Source organism: Carcharodon carcharias, chromosome 11 (assembly GCF_017639515.1).
Source record: "Carcharodon carcharias isolate sCarCar2 chromosome 11, sCarCar2.pri, whole genome shotgun sequence".
In the NCBI taxonomy this organism is placed as follows: Eukaryota; Metazoa; Chordata; class Chondrichthyes; order Lamniformes; family Lamnidae; genus Carcharodon; species Carcharodon carcharias.
The window spans coordinates 62,414,509-62,439,557 of NC_054477.1; the positions used below are offsets into that span (position 1 = coordinate 62,414,509).

Consider the following 25,049-nt stretch of genomic DNA (forward strand, 5'->3'; position numbering starts at 1 on the left):
TATTATCTAAACGAATGTGCTAATTAAGAATGGATGGTAGGGCACTCAAGGTATAGCTCTAGTGGGGGTGGAGGGAGCATAAAAGATTTAAAAATATTTAAAAATAATGGAAATAGGAGGGAAAAAGAAAAATCTATATCATTTATTGGAAAAAAACAAAAGGAAGGGGGAAGAAACAGAAGGGGGGGGTGGGGATGGAGGAGGGAGGTCAAGACCTAAAGTTGTTGAATTCAATATTCAGTCTGGAAGGCTGTAAAGTGCCTAGTCGGAAGATGAGGTGTTGTTCCTCCAGTTTGCGTTGGGCTTCACTGGAACAATGCAGCAAGCCAAGGACAGACATGTGGGCAAGAGAGCAGGGTGGAGTGTTGAAATGGCAAGCGACAGGGAGGTTTGGGTCATTCTTGCGGACAGACCGCAGGTGTTCTGCAAAGCGGTCGCCCAGTTTACGTTTGGTCTCTCCAATGTAGAGGAGGCTGCATTGGGAGCAACGAATACAGTAGACTAAGTTGGGGGAAATGCAAGTGAAATGTTGCTTCACTTGAAAGGAGTGTTTGGGCTTCTTCCTCGAACAGAGGCCCGAACAATCCCCATCCACCACTACTCTCCTCCGTCTCGCTGAACTTGTTCTCACACTGAACAATTTCTCCTTCAACTCCTCTCACTTCCTCCAAATAAAAGGTGTGGCTATGGGTACCCGCATGGGCCCCAGCTATGCCTGTCTCTTTATGAGGTATGTGGAACATTCCTTGTTCCAGTCCTACTCCGGCCCCCTTCCACAACTCTTTCTCCGGTACGTCGATGATTACTTCGGTGCTGCTTCGTGCTCTCGTCGGGACTTGGAAAAATTTATTAATTTTGCTTCCAATCTCCACCCCTCCATCATTTTCACATGGTCCATCTCTGATACTTCCCTTCCCTTCCTTGACCTCTCTGTCTCAATCTCTGGTGATAGACTGTCCACCAATATCCATTACAAGCCTACCGACTCCCACAGCTACCTTGACTACAGCTCCTCACACCCTGCTTCCTGTAAGGACTCTATCCCATTCTCTCAGTTCCTTCGCCTCTGTCGCATCTGTTCCGATGATGCTACCTTCAAAAACAGTTCCTCTGACATGTCCTCCTTCTTCCTTAACTGAGGTTTTCCACCCATGGTCGTTGACAGGCCCCTCAACCTTGTCCGGCCCATCCCCCGCACATCCACCCTCACGCCTTCTCCTCCCTCCCAGAAACATGATAGGGTCCCCCTTGTCCTCACTTATCACCCCACCAGCCTCCGCATTTAAAGGATCATCCTCTGCCATTTCCGCCAACTCCAGCATGATGCCACTACCAAACACATCTTCCCTTCACCCCCACTGTCGGCATTCCGTAGGGATCGTTCCCTCCAGGACACCCTGGTCCACTCCTCCATCACCCCCTACTCCCCAACCCCCACCTATGGCACCACCCCATGCCCACGCAAAAGATGTAACACCTGCCCCTTCACTTCCTCTCTCCTCACCGTCCAAGGGCCCAAACACTCCTTTCAAGTGAAGCAACATTTCACTTGCATTTCCCCCAACTTAGTCTACTGCATTCGTTGCTCCCAATGCGGTCTCCTCTACATCGGAGAGACCAAACGTAAACTGGGTGACCGCTTTGCAGAACACCTGCGGTCTGTCCTCAAGAATGACCCAAACCTCCCTATTGCTTGCCATTTCAACACTCCACCCTGCTCTCTTGCCCATATGTCTGTCCTTGGCTTGCTGCATTGTTCCAGTGAAGCCCAACGCAAACTGGAGGAACAACACCTCATCTTCCGACTAGGCACTTTACAGCCTTCCAGACTGAATATTGAAGTCAACAACTTTAGGTCTTGACCTCCCTCCTCCATCCCCACCCCCCCTTCTGTTTCTTCCCCCTTCCTTTTGTTTTTTTCCAATAAAAGATATAGATTTTTCTTTTTCCCTCCTATTTCCATTATTTAAAAATATTTTTACATCTTTTATGCTCCCCCACCCCCACTAGAGCTATACCTTGAGTGCCTTACCATCCATTCTTAATTAGCACATTCGTTTAGATAATATCACCAACTTCGACACCTATGTGTTCTTTTGTTCTGCCGTCTGTGACATCTTTTGATGATCTGCTTCTATCACAGCTTGTTTGTCCCTACAACCACACCAGCCCCCTCCACTTCTCTCTGTCTCTCTCTTCCCCCCCACCACACACCTTAAACCAGCTTATATTTCAACTCTTTCTTGGACTCGAACTCAAGTTCTGTCGAAGGGTCATGAGGACTCGAAACGTCAACTCTTTTCTTCTCCGCCGATGCTGCCAGACCTGCTGAGTTTTTCCAGGTAATTCTGTTTTTGTAATAGAAACTGAGCTGCATTAGTGTTGACACAGTTGGATAATTCTATGAAAACTTTGTGTGTGTGTGTGTGTTTGTGCGAGATATATAGCTACAATATGAACATTTTGATATTTTTGGGACTTCAGCTAGATATTATGCCATAAAATTAAATATTTCCACATCTCTCCTAGTTTCTCTTATTTGGCTATAAATAAAACCTGCACTAAAGTTGTCTCTTTACATTTGGAGATGTAAAAGGCTGCAGCATACATGATGAAATTCACAATTCTTATGTTTTCTAATGCCTAAGAATTAGAAAACCTAAGTGTTATGAATTTTTTGTTCATATTAAGTAACTACTTGACAACGTTCTCCCCTGTTAAGATAGGCAGATCTCTTCTGCTAGAAGATGTTCAATGTTAGTTACTAGGAAATATACTAGAACTGCTTAGAAAGCGGAGATCCTTTGAAACAATTATTTTGAAACCTGACTGGTCAATATTAATTCATTTAATAAGTCAGAACTTCTTATAGCCAGTTGGTGAAGGAGGAAAACAGAAGTCGACCTTTATTCAGTTTTAGTTTCACAAAGTGAGACGTTACAAATGTATACTTTTACGATCCCTATAGAGATCAATAACTTTAAAAGAAAGTTCGAACTCCCATTTGATAGCTAAAAGAATGATGCGACACAATAGCACGTTTTAGGACTTTTATGAACAGACAGAAGGCATTATTGACTAAGCATTATTGTTGTAGGCAACTTATACTTTAAACTAAGGAGCAGAACTTTCCCCTTTTACTTTTAACACAACCGAAAAACCAACTTCACAGGTATACTTTACGCTGTCCCTTCTGTAGCCTTTCACTTTTCCCCAGATCCAGTCCAAAGTGATTCTTGGCTTCCAATGGTTTACTTCTGTTCCTTTCCTTTCTCAGCCTTGTAACTTGTAACCCCAGAAATGTCTTCACAGTGCTGGATTTTCCTGGTGATTCTTCCTCTGATGCAAGCTAACTGCACCTTCCAGCCCCATTTCAATTCCTCACGAATTTGGCCTTTTCAATCTGAGCATGAGCTCCCACCCACAATCCTGCAGGGTGAACCAGAGAAACTTGCAGTCTCTAGCTGCTCTCTCTCCTGGATCCTGGCAGACTGCTACTGTCTGTGAGTTTTCAGGGATATCTTGGAAACCCTTCCCTTCTTGAAGCCCATCTCAACTTGAGTCACACACAAGGCTTTGTATCCAGGTAGGAATGCTGATAAACTATCCTTGAGTCCCCAACTCTCTTTCAGCTTGGAAGTAAATGGACACTTTAAAGCCTAACTAATTACCAACCTGACATTCTCAAGACCTCCCTGGGACTTTGGAGATTAGCAGTCTAACCATTGTAAACATAGATGACGCTGCCAAGTGTGAACACCTTGCACCTTCTTTCCAGCAAAACAACCTAGGTCTCCTTTTCATCTTTAGCAGCCATATCACCCAGGCCTGTTGTCATGCAGACTTTAGAACATGTCACATGAGCCCTTCATTTTATCCTAAATTAATGAAACAGTCCCAAAACGTAGCAATCTTCTAAACCTCATATTTGTAACAAAAGCTCCTAACTCGACAACCCACCATCAATGTCAATAAATGTCTCTTTATACTCTTGAGCAAACAAGGACTCGAAACGTCAACTCTTTTCTTCTCCGCCGATGCTGCCGGACCTGCTGAGTTTTTCCAGGTAATTCTGTTTTTGTTTTGGATTTCCAGCATCCGCAGTTTTTTTGTTTTTATAATAATCAAATTAACTGCCTCTTAAAAGGGCACTGCAACTAAAAAAAAAAAATCAACTGATACTTAGCAAATTAAATTAAAATGTCATTCCCAGGGCTGATAATGCTCTCCAGTCCCTGCGGCACCCACTGGCTGTGTAAGCCCTCAAACATACCAGTGAACATAGCGTATTTTCTCTCCGGGCACACCCGAGACCATGGATGCAACCTTGGAAGAAGGGAGTGAGCCCTTATACTCTTTTGAGTACAACAGTGAATAAATAAACTAATTAACACCCCCTTAATGGGGAACCGTAATAATGAAAATCAGAAATTTTATCAGAAACTTAAATTAAATTAGAACAATGTTCCCGAGGCTGATGATACAGTCCAGCCCTTGCAATGCGCACCAGCCGTGGAAGGCCTCAAGTGTGCCGGTGGATACTGCGTGCTCCCCCTCCTAGGACACCCATGGACATAATCATGAAAGAGGGTAGTGTCTCTTTATAATGTTTCTGTCCAGTTTCAAATCAAGGATTTTTCATGTTTTAGGTGAACATGATAACCACTACAGTACAGAAATACCACGAGTTTCTCTTTATATGTCTACAAGTCAATATCCAATGTAGACCTTAACTTTGTTAATTGTATAAATTAAGGCTATGGAATCCATTAGTGTCCATACTAAAATATCAATAAAGTGGGCAAGAATTTTCAAGCTGAAGGAATATTGAAATTCCAGAAATGACAATCTCTGATCTTTCATGGTACACAGACAAAATTTGACAACTTTGATTCATTTTCACATTTCTAATGTATAATGCTAGCTGGTCATTTTAGCCTGATCTCAGGAACAGCTGAACCACGGTGCTCAGATTTTTTAAAACTATTTCTGTCCATACTTATACCTATGATATTCAAATCTATCCCAGGCATTTATTTTTGCTCTTTTCGGGGCAAAATTAGAAGTATTCAAACATTTTGGATAATTTTTGTTTTTTTTTGATTTAGGTCTTCCTGAAATTTGTGATGAGGTTTTAGAACAATCCATGGAAAAAGGATATGTAAAATTTAAACCTGATCAACTTACCATAAATCAATATGAGCCTGGACAAGGTGAAATAAACTTAACTTTCTCAATAATAATTTAAGTCGTTATTACAAGCGTGGGTTAGACAATTAATGAAAGCTAGAAGACTATGGGAGAACCTCTTATGTTACCTTGATGTCTGTTTTGTTGATTTAGGATAATCGTGTCTTAATCAGTGATACTGGAACATGATTTACTTTCAACCTTTTGATACAACTATAAATAATAAAAACCTTACTTTTCTTTGATCAAAAAAGTACAATTTTATATTGTAGTAGTCTTTGGTATTATACTTGGAGATAGAACTGATTAATATATTGAGTAATTTCATTTTCGGGGCTTCTGATTATACTGCCTTGGTATCAAGGTTAACTTTTCAGAGATTGTGTAGTTTTATTGTGCAGTTTACAGCAAAAAGCATCAAATATCAAAATTGTGATTAGTTTTAGTTGAGCTGAATTAAGTGTATAATTTTTTTGCACTTGTTCTGACAGGGATTCCTCCCCACATTGACACTCATTCACCATTTGAGGATGGGATCATCTGTCTGAGCCTTGGAGCAGAGGTAGATTTAAGTTTTGGGTCTCAAGTAGCAAAAAACAAAGTTTGGAATTCTTAGCTTCAGTTATGGAATGCCTTGCGAAACACAACTAGCTAGCTGTAATGAAAATCTTTTAGTTTCAACAATTACATTTTGAGTTTGGAACTAGCATGTTGATACAAAATTACTTATACGGGTTGTGCTCTTAACAATTGACCTGTTTTTATCCTGAGAACTGTGAGAATTTATCTAGTGTTTTCTACAGCATCTGCGATATTATGATCACAAGAATATTTTTGGTTTAAGGCTCTTCTTTCTTTCAGGGCACTAAAGATGCATATGTACTACAACTACAGTGTTATGAAGCAAAACTGCAAAACTCACCATACTACAGTTATATTGTAAATGTAACTTGAATTTTGAACCAGACCTAATCAGATTTTAGAGGAAGATGGAGTGAGACTACCCAGCATATTGATTTCCCCCTTTGCTTGTCTTAGATTGAAATTACGGAAGTTCAGCACTGGGGCAAAACCCAAACTAATGCTAAACATTTCATATAAATACATTCTCTCATGCTCGCTTTAAAGGTCTACATCTTCGTAGAAAGAATTATGGGATTTGCGTTTTGTCCCATGAACATGTTGTAATTTCAGGCTGTCAGCAATAATATGTTGATGTAATGTCAGTTTAAAAACAGCTTGAGGGGAGCACAGATTTAAAAAGCACACCTGAGGTTAGTTCAATTTGGTTGCAAAATCATACTTGCTGTTAAATAAGATTAATTAGTTTATATGCTGTATAATGTGACATCCATTTCCAAAGGTAATCTCATTGAAACATACAAGATTCTGAAAGTGCTTGACAGGGTAGACACTGAGAGTTGTTTACCCTGGCTGGGGAATATTGACATGGGACACACTCAGGACAAGGGGTTGATCATTTAGGACTGTGATGAGGAGAAATTTCTTTACTCAAAGGATTGTGACTCTTTGGAATTCTCTACTCGAGGTTGTTGAATGTATTGAAGGCTGAGATAAATAGGTTTTTGATCTCTCTAAGAATCAAAGGATATGGAGAATGGGTGAGAAAGTGGAGTTGAGGCAGAAAACCAGTGATGATTATATTGAATGGTGGAGCAGGCTCAAAGAGTCATATGGTCAACTCGAGCCTGTATTTCCTATGTTCTTATTCTATGATTTTACACCATTTTGATAATTGACACAGTATTGCGATTAGAGGAATGGTGTTTATAGAGCTTTTGTCTCCTTTTCTGTAGCCATTTTTTTGGAGCCATGTGTGTTAAATTGTGGTAATCATCTGGGGCGCAGGATGTCAGGTGCACTACATCTGCACTCTCGCCAATCCTCACACACTTTCTTGAGTTGCAATTCCCTTCCCCTTCCACCTGAGAACGGTGGAACTTGTTGGCTGGTATAGGAATTAGCTGGTCTTGCAGTCAACTTCCGTTTCTGTTTGTACAGTTCACCAGTAGTTTCCAATTGTAACTTTAAAGATTGTCAATAATTGTTTGCAATTGTTAGCTTCAGTTATAGAATGCCTTGCGTAACAAAACTAGCTATAATGAAAATGTTTTAGTTTCAACAGTTACGTTTTGAATTTCAAACTGGTACATTGAAACAAAATTGCTTACACTGACAGAGCAGCCTGTACCTTATCAGTTGGTAATTTCTTCACTGGTCAGGTTGGTGAATCGAAGCAGTGTTTCACGTGGTGAGTTTAAGAAGACAGAGGATAGAACAGGCTTAGCATGGTCTTTATCAAACTCTTGCCTGCTCCTGGCCACATTCTGCTTTGCAGTCCAATATGAAGGCCCACTCTCCTTTTTCACCTTGCAATTTGCACACAACCAGGAGGTAAAACAGTTTATTATATTTTTATACCGTTGGGCTTGGTGGTTCCAATTCAATTTAGGATTTATTCATTAATGAGAATATTGGTAATTAAATCCTAAATCCATTGCAAGCAGATGTTTCCAAACCATCAAGCCTAACCCGATTCCAACAGGTGTATTCCGTGGTGAGTAAATAAAGGCAAATTTGATGGAATGTTCCAGTTTTGCAGTGCCAATCTCAACTACAGTGCATTGTGTTCTAGGCATTTGGCAGTGAGCTGGACCAAGCCAGCTCTGAAGTGTGTTAAAAGAAGTAATTTGGATAGGAAGACGTCATTAATGTTAGTACGTGTGTTCCTATATGGTTAGCAGCTCTTCCTCTGCTTTTAGTATCATATGCTTTCCAACTTTGAGGTGTTTATTGAATACCAACTGTGGCTCAGTGCCTCTGAGTAATTGCTATTAGTGAGATTTTATGTGCATATTGTCAGCGGCATTGTGCTATATTACACACGTTCCTGCCCGACAATTTCTCTTTGTTATCGAAGATGGCAGTTTCTTGCATTCATAAAGCCATCTGTTGTGCATTTGAAAGTGGTTGAGGAGCCCAACTGCATGGCTTTCCACAGTGCAGACTAAGATGAATTGTCTGATTTTTGTTGGACTGCCAGGTCTTTCTAGCTTGCCTTTCATCCTTGGCTGCCTGTATTCTTTGCTGCTCAAAGGAAACAATGCCACGACTTGAGATTGCTCCCCAGATAGTTCTTTCTTGTATTTTTCTTCCAGTCTGTGGTGGACATTCCACATTTCCTGAGGCTCGTCTCAAGGAATCTGCGAACATTAATCTCGGCCTACCTCAAGTAGGTCCAAGTTTAAGTTATGAACATTCTTAGGGATTTTATCATTGGTCATACGTACCACGTAAAAACAAAAAACTGCGGATGCTGGAAATCCAAAACAAAAACAGAATTACCTGGAAAAACTCAGCAGGTCTGGCAGCATCGGCGGAGAAGAAAAGAGTTGACTTTTCGAGTCCTCACTCCAACTGAGCTGGGCTCTGAGAATGTGTGCTTTAATTCCAGACATTTCTGCTCTTTGAAGGTCCTCAGTTTTGGGCACTTTGTCTTCCCATTAGATGCTCATGTGCTCCTCAGCTCCTGGTTCTGGCTGCTGGCAAATATGACAGCTGTCTTTTCATGTTAACTTGTCCAACTGCTTAATATGTCTGGAGTAGGTAGTCTGTGTCCAACAGGCATATAGAAGGGTAGGTAATACCACAGCTTTGTACACAGCAAGTTTTGTTATTGGTTTGATACCTCATTTCTTCCACATTCTCTTACATAAATGGGCAAATGCTGAGCTTGTTCTGGCAATTTTATTTTCTACCTCGCTGTCGACGCAGACATTTGTGGAGATCATGCTTCTGAAATAGGTGAAGTTATCTACAGCTTTCAGGGTTGTTTTATTTATAGTTGGTAGGGTTAATTCAGAATTTGGTGATGGTTGATGGAGTATGTCTTGTTGTGAATATCTAGTTCATAATTCACATGTTTTAGGACATAACTTTTGGTTTCAGAAGTTAAAGGGTTAAATGTGAGATTAGCGGAAACACTTGGTTAAGAAACTGGTATGCATCGAATGTATATGCAAATCAAACAAGCCTGTGTTAATTTAAATTAAAAGCTGAGCTGTGTTTATCTTACATGGTCAGAGTAGATAGTAGAGAAAAAAACCTTGAACAATAAATGTCCCATTTCTAAGTTTTATTGGAGCCATAAGGTCTACCCTTGTTTCAATAAAAGATTTAAATTGTTTATGGAGTGCCCAGATGAAAGGAGCTAGGAGCACTTGGTAGGAACAGCCAGTCTAGAGAAAGAGTCATAAGATTCCATTAGGGCTATAAATTATTCATCTGGGTTACATATTAAAGAGTTATGTTGAAGATAAAAATAATTAGTTTGCATTTCTGTTTGGGACATCCCAAAGCAGACTACTTTGTCATGGAGTTGGGCTGTGGAGTTTAGAAGGTTCCTATGTTTTAATATATTTAGGTGTTTTTCACAGAAGGCAGTTGCAGACTTGGTCTTCTGTAGGCTGCATTTCACTGAGTTGGAAGGGCAAAAGGAAATAAATCTTAGTCTGGCCTGCATCTTAAGCAGAAAAAATGGGAAATGAGCTCAGTTTGAAATTGAGGGGGGGGAGAAAGCTGGATGTTGTAACTAGTTTGAAGCTAGTAGAAGAAATCAACAGGACTCTTTACAGAGTCTTGTGACAGAAAGCAGTTAGCAGAGTTTGGAAGGCTGTGAGAAGGCAGTTTCTGCTGGCAGCCAGGATCAGTAGTTGAGGACTCCATTGTTGTGAGATCTTTAAGGAAAAGTTGGAAGATCACTTAGCCAAAAGCTAATGGAAGGGTCCCCATAAATCTTGTACCTTGGAGAAAGCTGGAATACCGAGGAGAATTAAAGTAAATTCTGGAGGGCTGTGACATACCTCTGAGTCGGTCCTAGAAAAAGTGAATGAACTTTCAAGATTCTTGTTGCGTAAAAGTGAATTCTTGCAGGGAAGTAAAGAGCAGAACAGAGTTTATTGCAAGAGTCTTTGTGAACTATAGAGTTAAGTTAGTATTGCTTGCTTTTGTTTAATTTTTTTCTTGCCTAATAATAAAGTTTGTTTTTGTTTAAAAACTGAAGTCTTGTGGCAGTTAGTCGGTCATTTGGATTTCTCTTTAAACATTGATGGTCTTTAACAGGATCGTAACTTTCTATCTTCCTTAAGCTGATGGTTAGCCCATAGTCATCAGCCATTTCTGGAAAAAAAAGTCACGGTCCTTTGAAAGGCATGCCCACAGTGTGACACAAGGACACAGTCATTGGCAAGCAGCAATTCCTGTGTCATCATCTCTGATACTTTAGTTGAGGATTTTAGTCGTGTCAGGTTGAAGAGATTGCTAGCTGTTCTGAATTGGATGCATACTCCTTCAACATTTCCATTAAATGCCCCAGAAAGTGTGGCAGGAAAGAATATACTGAAGGGCACAGGAGCCATGACACACCCCTGCTTCACATTGTTTATTACATCAAAGGAGTCAGTGTATTCATTACAGCGACTCCGGATGTCATTCCATCGAGAAACTGCTGTATCAGATGTTATGACTGATGTAGTTGGTAAAGCGGAGTTATTTAAAAAATCCCAGAAGGAAACTTTAAACAACTGTCATAACCATTTTAGGTGTTATGTTTGAGATGCGACTCTAAACTCAGGAATCAGACCACTAGTTCTCGAGGTTTTACATTAAACTAAATGAAACATTTTATTAATTTACACAGGTTGAGATATATGTACACGTGACTATAAATTACTACTATCATAATTTTTAACAAATTAATCTCCATTAAGGCAACAGCAACCCAAAGACTTAACCAAAACACCAGGCTAAGCATTTTCATCCTACATATTCAAAATGAGGTTCTTTTCACTGTGGAGCCAGTTGGAGGCTTGCAGCTGCCTTTTGATCTTACATTGCCTCTGCCTGCACACCCGGAAACTGAAGTTATACCTACCACCACTGATTGATTTCAAATTCTCATTGTCTCACCAGTCTCTTTGAACTTTACCCTATAACAATGAAATCCTTTTCATAGCACCAATTTTATTAGTCATACAAACATATGGCTTGGTATCTGTTAGAAAGGCATCAATTTTCACCCCACTTCTTGAATGCTCTATTCAAAAGATGCAAATGCACGCTATCTCTCCGTTTACATCTCAAACTAGTACGTCAAAGCACCCAGGCTAGCTGGCTTTAATCCAATTAAGACATACCTGCAGACTAAACCTCTTTTATAAAAGAAAAATGTTTTCCAAAATATTATACACATTAATAGCTTCATGACACAGGTTTACAGCTCTCTCAGGACATCCAAGTTACACTAAGACTTTCCACAAGGCTGTTTACTGTGTCAAAGACCTTTGTCAGGTCAACAAAGGCACAATAGAGTCCCATCTGTTCTTCATGGCATTTCTCTTGTATTTGAATGTTGCAAGTGCCTCTGCCTTTCCTGAACCCGCTTTAAGTTTCTGGCAGTAAATGTTCTGCTGTGTGGTTTACCAGGCTGTTGTGTAGACCTTTTTCTAGATTCTTACCAGCTGTCACAAGCAGTGAGATTCCTCTGTGGTTGTCACACACGTATTTTTGTCCTTTTTCTTTGTATAAGCAAACAATCACAATATCCTTGAACCGCTGAGGAGTGGTTTGTTGATCCTACATTCTATGATATAATGTTGTGAGTTTGATGGCTAGCTGGGTTCCCCCCAGATTAGTAAATTTTCCCTGGGATCCCACCTGAGCCTGGCACTTTGTTTGAGGTTAGGGATTTGATGGCTTTGTCAGCTTTGTTACAATCCCTGTAAAGACCGAAAGCTTTTAAAAGAAATTAGTTCCTGTGAAGCCAATGGAAAGGAAACCTATGGACAGGATTTTGCTTTTTAAAACTTCTACTGTTTTGCTGGAGATATGCTTCACATAGTTACAAGAACTCACATTACCTTCTGCACAAGTGTGGCACCACAGGCAATTTTACAGTCTTTTCAACTTGGCCTTTGTTTTGTAGGATCTCTTACTTCCCATGTAGTTTTGGCCTTTGAGTCACATTCATCAGCGGCCGTATTCGATCTGAAGTCCCCTAACATGGTTACCACCGACAAGACACACATCCATGAACCCTCTCTCACATGGGTCATGACAGCCCTGATGACACAGAATCCCCGGAGACTCCCTTCTCTGAACGTTCTAAACAGTCTTGTGGGCTCTGGCACCACTTCAATAGCAGCAATGGCATTCCACAATCCCTCACCCTTCCTGTCTTCACCTCACTGTCCTTTCTAACAGTATAACACAGAGCAACACAGTCTCTGCCCTATTCTCAGAGATCTGCTTCACCACAATGATCTCTTCAAAAATGCCAAACAGAAAACTATTCAATTCAGAGAGAACCTTGCATGTTTTCTCTCTCATGAATTCTCAGTGTGTTCTAAACTGCCAAACAGAAAACACAGGCTGACCCAACCCCACTGTAATTAGCTTTCTATTTATCTTTTGCCTCTTAGCTGTTTATTTCCAAGGCAACCTCAGGTTACATGGGCAAGCCTTGGGACCTAATTATGTCAAAATCAGGAAACCAAGTAACCCTCTTGCAGAATGCTCCCCAGTCCACTTTGGTCTTAAAGGAACTATGCAGAAAAGAGAATAGACCTTTTCCAGCACATGGTCATCAGAACCTCCACAACAAAGGGTTTGCTGTCCAAGTTTTTCCATTTGCACCAGTCTGGAAGCTTGTATATAGCTACCCCATTTATGGTGGATGATCGTCAAGCACACCTCCAAAGTGCTCTGGTCACCGCTCTTTGATAGCTGTCCTATCAGGAGAATTCCCCGTCAGTGCTGAGAACAGGTGAGTAGCTGTGTGAGGGCAAGTTTTGCTGATCTGCATAGATTGAAGCTCTCTGGCTTGTTTAGCCCACCATGCTTCTTTTATCCTACACAACTTCTGTTGGAGGTTCCTTTGGTTCTCCTTGAGTTGCAGTTTGAACCTTATGGTTTGCAGCTCTCTGAGAGAAGTTAGCCGAAATGAATGACAGACAGATCTATGCTGTAAGCACTGTAAAACACTAATTTCTTCATTCACCACGTGGCAGGCAAGTGAGGCTTAATTTTAGTTTGCATCTTGAGGAACAGAAGCTTGAAGACTGCCTAGTTTGAATCTAGTGGGAGAACATACAGTAGGCCTCTGTGTCTTTTTGCAAAAGAAAGCAACCAGCAGATTAGTCTATTAGTATAGGAAAAGTTACCAGAACAAGGGACTGAGGCCTCCACAGTCAAGAGAGGGTAAATGAAAGTTTTACTTCTCAATAGCTGGAGCTAAGGAAATTTATCCAGAGGTTTGTGGCATACTTATGGATGGTCCCTGCATAAGTAAATAACTTTAAGGTCAATTTGTCTTGTTATAGAATTCTTGGGAGAAGTAAGAAATAAACCTGAGTGTATAGCATATATAACTATAAGCCATATTGTTAAGTTAATTGTCCTTGTTTTGTTAAAGCCTTTAATATACAATAAAGTTTGTTTTGTTTTAAAAAAAAGTGAAATCTTGTGGCGCAGTTCTATTGGATAAAACAAGGTATTTGAATTTCTCTTTAAATGTTAACAGTCCCTAACTAGATTGTAACATTGAACTGCTTGCAGCACTCTGCAGATGTCAGTTTCTGCACATCTAGCTTTCTTGGGGTCTAGTGCATGTTGGTCCTCTTTTCTGTGAAATAATGAAATTCATCCTGGAGCACAACATCCTGTGGTCTGTAGAGCACTCTGCTCCTCTCGTAACCCTGGTGATCATAACATCTTTTATGTAGCTCTGCTGGGTGATGATAAAGTCAATTTGATGCCAGTGTTTAGATCTTGGGTGAATCCAAGTGTTTTTGTACCTTGTCTTCTGTCTAAAGATAGCATTGGTGATTGACATATTCTTCCAACTGTTGCTAGGACTCACGAGAAGCTTGTCTTGCTGTTACATTTCCCCACACCTTGATTCCCCAGTACATCATCCTAAGCCTGACTGTCAGCTCCTGCCCTTGCATTGCAGTTTCCCATCACAATGCCCTTGTCCTTCTGTGGAATATTTGCAATAGCTCTGTCCAGGTCCTCATAAAATTTGTCCTTGATATCCTTAGGACTAGTCATTGTTGCAGCTTATGCACTGATGATTGATGCATGCTTGTTCAGAAGAGGTTATTGAGGACCAGGTGCAGTTATCCATCTAGCTATGAAAAAGGATGTGGCTGAATCCTGTGGAAAGGACTACCTCTGACACACACCCTGCTATATTATAACAATGACTACAAAGCACCATGAAGCGCTCTGGGACTTGAGAGCATGAAAAGTATTATGTTAAGATAAATGACCAGTTTTTTTTTTTCTGATGTTGGTTTGAAGGATGAAGGTTTGTCATTGCACCTGGAAGTACCCCCCCCCCCCCCCCGGCTCATTGCATGGTGCCATGGGATCTTTTACATCTACTTGAGAAGCAGGCTGGGCCTCCATTGATCATATCTGAAAGAGGCACCTCAATCAGCACAACACTCCCTCAGTACTGTACTAAACTGTCAGCCTATCTTATGTGCTCAAGTCTTTGGATTCAACCCATAGGCTTCAACCCATGACCTTCTGGCTCAGATCTGACAGTACTACTACTACCGCTGCTACTATAATAGAGTACGTGATTCACAAAAAGTTAGTGTGCAGGTACAGCAAGTGATTAGTAAGGCAAAGGGAGTGTTGTAATTTATTGGAAGGGGGATGAAATGTAAAAGTAAGGATGTTTTGCTCCAACTGTACAGGGTATTGGTGAGACCACATCTGGAATACTGCGTACAGTTTTGGTCTCCTTATTTAACAAAGGATATAAATGCGTTAGAGGCAATTCAGAGATGGTTCACTCAACTGACCTGGGATGGGGGTGTTAACTATTGCTGAAAGGTTAAACAGGCTGGGTCTGTATCCATTGGAGTTTGTAAAATAATTGGTGATCTTATTGAAACATATAAGATCCTGATAGGACTTGACAGGGTGGATGCTGAAAGGATGCTTCCCTTTGTGGGAGAGACTAGAACTAGGGGGTATGGTTTAAAAATAAGGAGCCTCTCATTTAAGACAGAGATGAGAATTTTTTTCCCTGAGTGTCATGAGTCTTTGGAACTTCCTTCTCCAGAGAGTGGCGGAGGCAGAGGTAGAAAGATTCTTGACTGATAAAGGAGTTAAAGGATATTGGGGACAGTTGGGAATATGGAGTTGAGTCCACAGTCAGATGAGTTATGATCTTACTGAATGGTGGAGAAGGCTCAAGGGGCAAATGGCCTACTCCTGCTCCTAATTTATAAGTGCGTATGACATATTAGCTATTTTTAATTTGACCATTAAGTGTTTCATGGGAATGTATTTATTAAAAAAGAAAAATGCTGCTGATGCTGAAATCTGAAATAAAAACAGAAGCGCTGGAAATAGTCAGGTCTGGTAGGATAAGTGGGGAGAAAAACAAGTTAACATTTCAGGTCTGTGAGCTTTCATCAGAACTTCTGGTAAGACAGTTCAGTATGAATTTTATTACCTCATCAATATCAAGAACTCTAATGGAAAGAATCTGCAGAGACCTTTTTATTTTGAGTTATTAGCCTGATCTAAAGTTAACATACCTTTTTTTTCAAAACAAAAACAGAATTACCTGGAAAAACTCAGCAGGTCTGGCAGCATCGGCGGAGAAGAAAAGAGTTGACGTTTCGAGTCCTCATGACCCTTCGACAGAACCTTTTTTTTCTGTAGCTAAACTATAATAAATATATTTTGAACTGTGTAATTAGGACTGATGTTTAAGCATTTTATCATTGAATGCATGAGTTCTTGTTGCTCTTTCAGTTTCCTACATCTGTGGATAAAGTCTGGAGAATTTGCACTCTCTCAAGCTTCAGTCAGAGCTGAATTCTTTAAGCAAGTGGCGCTAAAATGCTGCGGACTGGTAGGAAATAGATTTGTGCATTCAGTTTATCACACTCTTAAGCTCCCAGTTTCAGCTATACTACAGTTCTTGCACTCAGGAAGGTGAGGGTAGGGAAATTGAAATGTGTGTTACCTTCTCGTGATCTTGCACACCAATAGCTGCCTGGTTATTAGCAAGCATAATGCCTCCGTTTTTTGAGCAGGTTGCATGCTCCATTCTTTGCTAGGGGCAAGTGTGTGGATGCCTTAAAAAAAAGCAAGTGAAAATCATAACTTGGGAGGCAATTGGTGGGTGAGGAATAGTTTTGTTTTTAACACTGGAATATTCAATGTGTCACAATTTTATGAAGGGACATTTCTGTATTATAAAAAGAGTAATTGACAACAGTTTGATTTTTGTTACATCTAGATTCTTAGAATATCATGAGCCTGCTTGAAGCTGAAAAATGTCTTTGACCAACAGTAATTCTTGTTGACACTTCTAAACTGTGTATTTTCATAAATTGATTATAAGACTGTAACGAAATGCAGGTTTCTGCTGGCTCTATTTTAAGAAATATAAATGGGAAACTGGCCATGATCTTGAGTTGGAATTCTTGGCCTGAACTCCAAGTTTGTTGCTAACCACTATGATAAGACAGCATGGAAAATGCACTTCTGAACACAACTGATTAGAAAAAAATAACCAAGATAGAAGTTTACCTGGAGACTGCTGTCACAATGCTAAAATACAGTTACTTCAGTTTAATAATTGTTTTTTTATTATGAGGCAAACATGAAACTAAACTTGTGGATTACACTAGGCCTCATTTAGCCTTGGTAGAATTGGAGTCTTTGAAAATAAATTATAATCCCATGAAGCCAGACCTTAACTGCAATCATCAACTGAACTACATTAAAGTTGAAGTGCGCAGAAATATTCAAAATGCTACTGGTGACCAATTCATTTGATATAAATGCACTTTCCTTCAAAAGGCAGAATGATTTTGAAAACATTAATGTTTTGCATCCCCCGCGTATTATTCATTGATAAAAGAGATGGCTAACTTGCTCTAAGCTGTGTAAATGTAACCGTGAACAGATTGAAGCTTTACTTTTAAAGCCTCAAGGGACTTCACAAGGCGGGTCTTTGATTTTGAGCAGGAGTTGGAAGAATTTGTGGAGGTGACCAAAGGGTGTTTGACACTAGGCACTGAGGAGGCGATTGAAAGTGGGAAGGGATATATTTCAGCATAGGGATTTAGGAAGAAAATTTCAGAAGAGGGTAATGCCTGACTGCTGTGCAATTGCTGGTGAATTGTGCAAGAGCAGTTCAATTTGACCTAACTTTGAATTTTCCTTCTCTTTTTGGGGCGAAACATAGAAACTAGGAGCAGGAGTAGGCCATTTGGCCCTTTGGGCCTGCTCCGCCATTCATTATGATCATGGCTGATCATCCAACTCAATAGCCTGCTCCCGCTTTCTCCCCATATCCATTGACCCCTTTCGCCCCAAGAGCTATATCTAACTCTTTCTTGAAAACATACAATGTTTTGGTCTCAGCTACTTTCTGTGGTAGCAAATCCCACAGGCTCACCACTCTCTGGGTGAAGAAACTTCTCCTCATCTCAGACCTAAATGGTCTACCCCATATCCTCAGACTGTGATCCCTGATTCTGGACTCCCCCACCATCGGGAACATCCTTCCTGCATCTACCCTGTCTAGTCCTGTTAGAATTTTATAGGTTTTTATGAGACCCCCCTCCTCATTCTTCTGAACTCCAGGGAATATAATCCTAAACTCAATCTCTCCTCATATGTCAGTCCTGCCATCCCAGGAATCAGTCTGGTAAACCTTCGTTGCACTCCCTCTATAGCAAGTACATCCTTCCTCAGATAAGGAGACCAAAACTGCATACAATATTCCAGGTGTGGTCTCACCAAGGCCCTGTATAATTGCAGAAATATATCTCGAATCCTTTCACTATGAAGGCCAACATACCATTTGCCTTCTTTACTGCCTGTTGCACCTGCATGCTTACCTTCAACGATTGGTATATGAGGACACCCAGGTCTCGGTGCACATTCCCCTCTCTCAATTTATAGCCGTTCAGATAATAATCTGCCTTCCTGTTCTTTCTACCAAAGTGGATAACCTCACATTTATCCACACTATACTGCATCTGCCATGCATTTGCCCACTCACTCAGCTTGTCCAAATCACACTGAAGCATCTCTGCATCCTCCTCACAGCTCACCCTCCCACCCAGCTTTGTGTCATCCTCAAATTTGGAAATATTACATTTAGTTCCCTCATCTAAATCATTAATATATGTTGCGAATAGCTGGGGTCCCAGCACTGATCCCTGCGGTACCCCACTAGTCACTGCCTGCCATTTGGGAAAAGACCCGTTTATTCCTACTCTTTGTTTCCTGTCTGCCAACCAGTTTTCTATCCATCTCAATACACTACCCCCAATTCCATGCACTTTAATTTTACACGCTAAATTCTTATGTGGGACTTTGTCAAAAGCCTTCCGAAAGTCCAAATAAACCACATCCATTGGTCCTCCCTCATCAACTCTACTAATTACATGCTCAAAAAATTCTAGTAGATTTGTCAAGCATGATTTCCCTTTCATAAATCAATGCTGACTCTGTCCGATTCTGCCACTGTTTTCCACGTGCTCAACTATTAAATCTTTTATAATGGACTGCAGAATTTTCCCCACTGCCGACGTCAGGCTGACTGGTCTATAATTCCCTGTTTTCTCCCCACCTCTCTTTTTAAATAGTGGGTTTACATTAGCTACCCTCCTATCTGTAGGAACTATTCCAGAGTCTGTAGAATCTCGGAAGATGACCACCAATGCATCCATTATTTCTAGGACCACTTCCTTAAGCACTCTGGGATGTATATTATCAGGCCCTGGGGATTTATCGGCCTTCAATCCCAATAATTTCCCCAATACCATTTCCCTACTAATACTGATTTCTTTTAGTTCTTCCCTCTTACTAAACCCTGCGTTCCCCAACATTTCTGGTATTTATTTGTGTCTTCCTTTGTGAAGATAGAACCAAAATATGTATTTAATTGGTCAGCCATTTCTCTCTTCCCCATTATAAATTCCCCTGTTTCTGACTGTAAGGGACCTACATTTGTCTTCACCAATCTTTTTCTCTTCACATACCTATGGAAACTTTTACAGTCAATTTTTATGTTCCCCGCAAGCTTCCTCTCGTACTCTATTTTCCCCTTCCTAATCAATCCCTTGGTCCTCCTTTGCTGAATTCTAAAGTGCTCCCAATCCTCAGGTCAGTTTGTTTTTTTCTGGCTAGTTTGTATGCCTCTTCCTTGGATCTAATACCATCTCTAATTTCTCTTGTAAGCCATGGTTTGGTCACCTTTCCTACTTAACTTTTGCGTCAGACATGAATAAACAATTGTTGCAGTTCACCCATGTGCTCTTTGAATGTTTGCCATTGCCTATCCACCGTCATCCCTTTAAGTAACATTTCCTAATCCATCATAGCCAATTTACGCCTCATACCATCATAGTTTCCTTTATTAAGATTCAGGACCCTAGCCTCAGAATCAACTACGTCACTCTCCATCTTGATGAAGAATTCTATCATATTATGATCGCTCATCCCCAAGATTAGATTGTCAACTAGATTGCTAATTATTCCTTTCACATTACACAATACCTAGCATAGGATGGCCTGTTCTCCAGTTGGTTCCTCAACATATTGGTCCTGAAGACCATCCCGTATACACTCCAAGAATTCCTCCTTTATGGTATTGTTATTAATTTGATTTGCCCAGTCTATTTGCAGATTAAAGTCACCCATAATTACAGATGTTCCTTTATTGCATGCATCTCTAATTTCCTGTTTAATGCCATTCCTAACATCACCACTACAGTTTGGGGGGTCTATATACAACCCCCACTAACGTTTTTTGCCCCTTAGTGTTTCTCAGCTCTGTCCATACAGATTCCAGATTGTTGGAGCTAATATCTTTCCTCACTATTGCGTTAATTTCCTCTTTAACCAACAATGCAACTCCACCGCCTTTTCCTTTTTGTCTGTCCTTCCTAAATACTGAATACCCCTGGATGTTTTATTCCCATCCTTGGTCACCCTGCAGCCATGTCTCGGTAATCCGGACTATATCATGCTTGTTTACATCTATTCGCGCAGTTAATTCATCCACTTTATTGCGAATGCTCCTCGCGTTAAGGCACAAAGCCTTAAGGCTTGTCTTTTTAACATTACTTGTCCTGTTATCTCTCTTTTTCACTGAGGCCCAGTTTGATCCTTGCCCTTGATTTCTCTGCCTATCACTTTTTTCTTATTCCCCTTTCTGTCTTTTATTCTTGTCCTTGATTCCCCCTCCTCTGACTTCTTGCGTAGGTTCCCATTCCCCTGCCCTTTTAGTTTAAACCATCCCCAACCACCCTAGCAAATACTCCCCCTAGGACATCAGGCCCGGTCCTGCCCAGGTGTAACCCGCCCAGTTTGTGCTGGTCCCATCTCCCCCAGAACCGGTCCCAATGTCCCAGGAATCTGAAACCCTCCCCCTCACACCATCTCTTCAGCCACATATTCATCCGATACATCCTGCTATTTCTACTCTGACCTGCACGTAATCCCGAGATCACTACCTTTTGAGGTCCTACTTTTCAACTTACTTCCTAACTCCCTATATTCTACTTTTAGGACCTCATCCCTTTTTTAACTATGTACCAATATGTACCACGACCACTGACTGTTCACCCCCCCATCAGAATGTCCTGTAGCCACTCTTAGACATCCTTGAGCCTAGTACCAGGGAGGCAACATACCATCCTGGAGACTCATTTGTGGCTGCAGAAACTCCTATCTATTCCCCTTACAGTTGAATCCCCTATAACTACTGCATCCTCACACTTTTTACTCCTCTCCTGTGGAGCAGAGCCAACCGTGGTGCAACAAAATTAGCTGTTGCTGCTTTCCCCTGAGAGGTCATCCCCCCCCCCCAACAGTATCTAAAGTGGTATATCTGTTTTGCAGGGGAATAGCCACAGGAGATTCCTACACTGTCTGCCTAGTCCTCTTGCTCTGCCTAGTGGTCACCCATTTCCTTCCTGCCTGTGGACTCTTAGCTTGCGGAGTGACCACCTCTCTATACATGCTATCCATGATACTCTCCATCTCGTAGATGCTCCACAGTGTCCCCAGCCACCACTCCAGCTCCGAAACCCGGGCTTCCAGGAGCTGCAGCTGGAGACACTTCCTGCACACATGCTGGCCCCAGTCACCGGAAATGTTCCCGGCTTCCCACATAGAGCAGGAGGAGCACACCACAGCTTTGAGCTCTCCTGCCATGACTTACCCCATTAAATTAAATTAAACCTTTTGGAAGATACTTAATATCAAATAATATCAATTACTCTAGGGCCCTTCTTCTCGGCTCCTCGTTGTTACAGAATATAGCCCTTACAAACGATGAACCACAAAATAAGATCTTAAAAACTATAAACGATAAAAGTAGTAAATACTTATCCGACTGTACTCAAAGGATCACCTCGTTCCCTCCTCACTGCTCTCCCTCAGTCACCAAACTCCAAATTAAGCACTCTACTGCAGCCCAAAGCAGCACTCCAGTGTAGACAAAGTCAGTACTGTAAGATGGTCTGTTTTTATACTCTCTGAATCTAGCCCCTGAAAACCAGTTTCAGCCAGTTATCTATTTAACTAGTAGTAGCTGAAAGCAGAGCCTGTATAAACCCTGTTTTAAAGCTGGCCTAAAACTCATCATCTTCCACCCCAGACAGCAACTTTTAGTTAATTACTAAATTAAAGAAAGACTAGACTTTAGATAGAAATCAACCCTTAAATTCCCTCAGTCACCTAACTCCAACTTAAACACTCTACTGCAGCCCAAAGCAGCACTCCAGTGCAGGGTTGTTTAGCAACAGTTTTTTGCTCCATCCACAGCAAATCCATAATTACTATTGCACTTTGTACCGTGTTCCAGTAGAGGAAGGAAGCATGTCTTGTCCAAAGGAATAACAGTATTATGGGCTTATTTAGGTTGCAGTAATTTTTAAACTACAGAAGAACCAATAGAAGTCACTTTTATCAACTTTATAAGAGCATTAAGTGTACTTCCTCTTTTACAACTAGTTTCATTAAAGTCTACAAAAGTAGACTGATAGGCATTTACAGCACAGCAGGAGGCCATTCGGCCCATCATGTGCACGCCGGTCAACAAAGATCTACACTAATCTCATTTTCCAGCGCTTGGTTCATAGCCCTGGAGGCTAAGGCAACACAAGCGAATATATAAATACTACTTAAATGTTACTAGAGTTTCTGACTAAACCACCTTTTCAGGCAGTGAGTTCCAGACTCCCACCACCCTCTGGATGAGAAAAATTCCCGTCCTCTTAGCCTTCTACCTCTTACCTTAAATCAATGCCCTCTGATTATTGACCCCTCTACTAATGGAAAAAGTGTCTTCCTATCCACCCTATCTATGCCCCTCATAATCTTATACACCTCTATGAGGTCCCCTTTCAACCTTCGCTGCTCCAAGGAAAACAACCCCAGCCTATCCAATCTTTCCTCATAGCTCAGACCCTCCAGTCCAGGCAGCATCCTGGTAAATCTCCTCTGCACCCTCTCCAGTGCAATCACATCCTTCCTATAATGTGGTGACCAGGACTACACGCAGTACTCCAGTTGTGGCTTAACCAGTGTTTTATACAGTTCCAGCATAATCTCCCTGCTGTTGTATTATATGCCTCGGCTAATAAAGTCCAGTATCTCATGTGCCTTCTTAGCCACCTTACCTACCTGCCCTGCTACCTTCAGGGATCTATGGATATGCACACCATCTCCTTCTGATCTTCAGTACTTTCCAGGGCCCTACCATTCATAGTGTAATCCCTTGCCTTGTTAATCCTCCCCAAGTGCATCACCTCACACTTTTATGGGTTGAATTCCATTTACCACTGCTCTGCCCACCTGACCAGTCCATTGATATCCTCCTGCAGTTTATGGCTATCCTCCTCACTATTTACCATCCTACCAATTTTCATGTCATCCGCGAACTTCTTGATCATACCCCGACATTTAAGTCCAAATTGTTTGTGTACACCACAAACAGCAAAAGCCCCAGCACCGAGCCCTGCAGAACCCACTGGAAACAGACTTCCAGTCAGAGAAACATCCCTGTACCATCACTCTCTGCTTCCTGCCTCTCAGCCAATTTTGGATCCAACATGTCACTTTGCCTTGGATCCCATGGGCTCTTACTTTCTTAACCAGCCTGCCATGAGGACCCTTGTCAAATGCCTTGCTAAAGTCCAGGTAGACATCAAATGCATTACCCTCATCAACACTCCTGGTTATGTCCTCAAACAATTCGATCAATTTTGTTAAACAGGACCTTCCCTTAACAAATCCATGCTGACTATCCCCGATTAATCTGTGTCCCTCCAAGTGCAGATATATTCTCTCCCTCAATTCTTTCTGGTAACTTCCCCACCACTGAGGTTGGACTGACTGGCCTGTAATTTCCTTGTCTATCCCTTCCTCCCTTTCTTAATAATGGGACAATGTTAGCAGTCCTCCAGCCCTCTGGCACCTCACCAGTGGCCAGAGAGGATTTGAAAATTACTGCCAGGGCCCGAGATATCTCTTCCCTTGCCTCCCTCAATAGCTTGAGATACATCTCACCTGGGCCTGTGGATTTATCCAATTTTAAGGCTGCTAAACCCACTAGTACCCTCTTTCTATGTTAATTTCCTCTAATAATTGACAGTCCTCCACCCTGATGTCTATACCTATGTGGCCCTTTTCGATTGTGAAGACTGATGCAAAGTGTTCATTGAGAACTGTACCCATGTTTACCGGGTCCACACACTGATTACCTCTATGGTTCCTAATTGGCCCTACTCTTTCCCTAACTATTCTCTTGTTCTTTATATATTTAAAAAACCCCTTTGGGTTTTCCTTTATTCTACCCACCAATGCTTTCTCATGCACTCTCCTAGCTTTCCTAATTTCCTTTTTAAGTTCCCCTCTGCCCTTTTTATACTTCTCTAGGGACCCTGCCATATTGAGCCCTCGGTATCTGCCATAAGCTTCTCTTTTTTTCTTAATCCCATCCTTTATGTCCCTTGATACCCAGGGCTCTCTGGACTTGGTCCCCCCTCCCTTCCTTTGTCTGTACGGGAACATATGTGCCCTGTACCATCGTTATTTCCTCCTTGAATTACTCCCAATGCTCTGACACGGTTTTATCTGCAAGTAGCTGCTCCCAGTCCACTTGGACCAAATCGTATCTAGTAAGTAATATAGAAAGGCATGCACTGGAATTGGCATGTTCTCACTGGTCATTTGTTGGCCACAGACTGCCAGAGATGTGTTGCTAAATTTGTTGGTCTGACATTAGTGTGCAAACATCAAACAGAATTATGTTAAAGCTGTTATGTTCTGAAAAAAAAAAGTTGCTCATAGTCACTAGAATGTGATTAATTTGAAAAGAAACGCGACCTCAGGGGGTGTGAATTGCTGTATTTATCCAGTTGAATTTGATTCTTTTTTGCCTGAAAGTTTATGCAAGACCTGTCCCCAAAGAAGTGTAAGTACAGTATAACATTGCTTAGCTTGAGTATTGCTGAAAAAAGATACATGTCTAAGGCCATACAGGATTTGTATATCAATAGAAATGCTGTGCCCATGTGCTCATTTGACATTGTTAGCGTATTCACCAATGTTCCACTTAAGGAAGCCATAAATATTTGCGCTGCATCACTATATCATGGCGATCTAGACTCGCCACCACTGGAACGCTGTCGTCAAGCCAAAAAGACGATCTGCCTATCTCACAAATGAGTAATGTGAAATATGAATTTCAGTGCCAGTATGATGCTAGGAATGTAGGCTGG

At 41.3% G+C, this 25,049-nt stretch overlaps 1 protein-coding gene across 1 annotated transcript in view; it reads left to right on the plus strand.

Annotated features, from left to right (window-relative positions):
• Positions 1-25,049, plus strand: part of alkbh8 (alkB homolog 8, tRNA methyltransferase) — an 80,875-nt gene that overhangs the window by 16,851 nt on the left and 38,975 nt on the right. The window contains exons 5-6 of the mRNA XM_041199855.1: positions 5,109-5,213; positions 5,682-5,752. Of these exons, the coding sequence (XP_041055789.1) occupies positions 5,109-5,213; positions 5,682-5,752 (176 nt within the window). The remainder of the gene's footprint in view (positions 1-5,108; positions 5,214-5,681; positions 5,753-25,049) is intronic.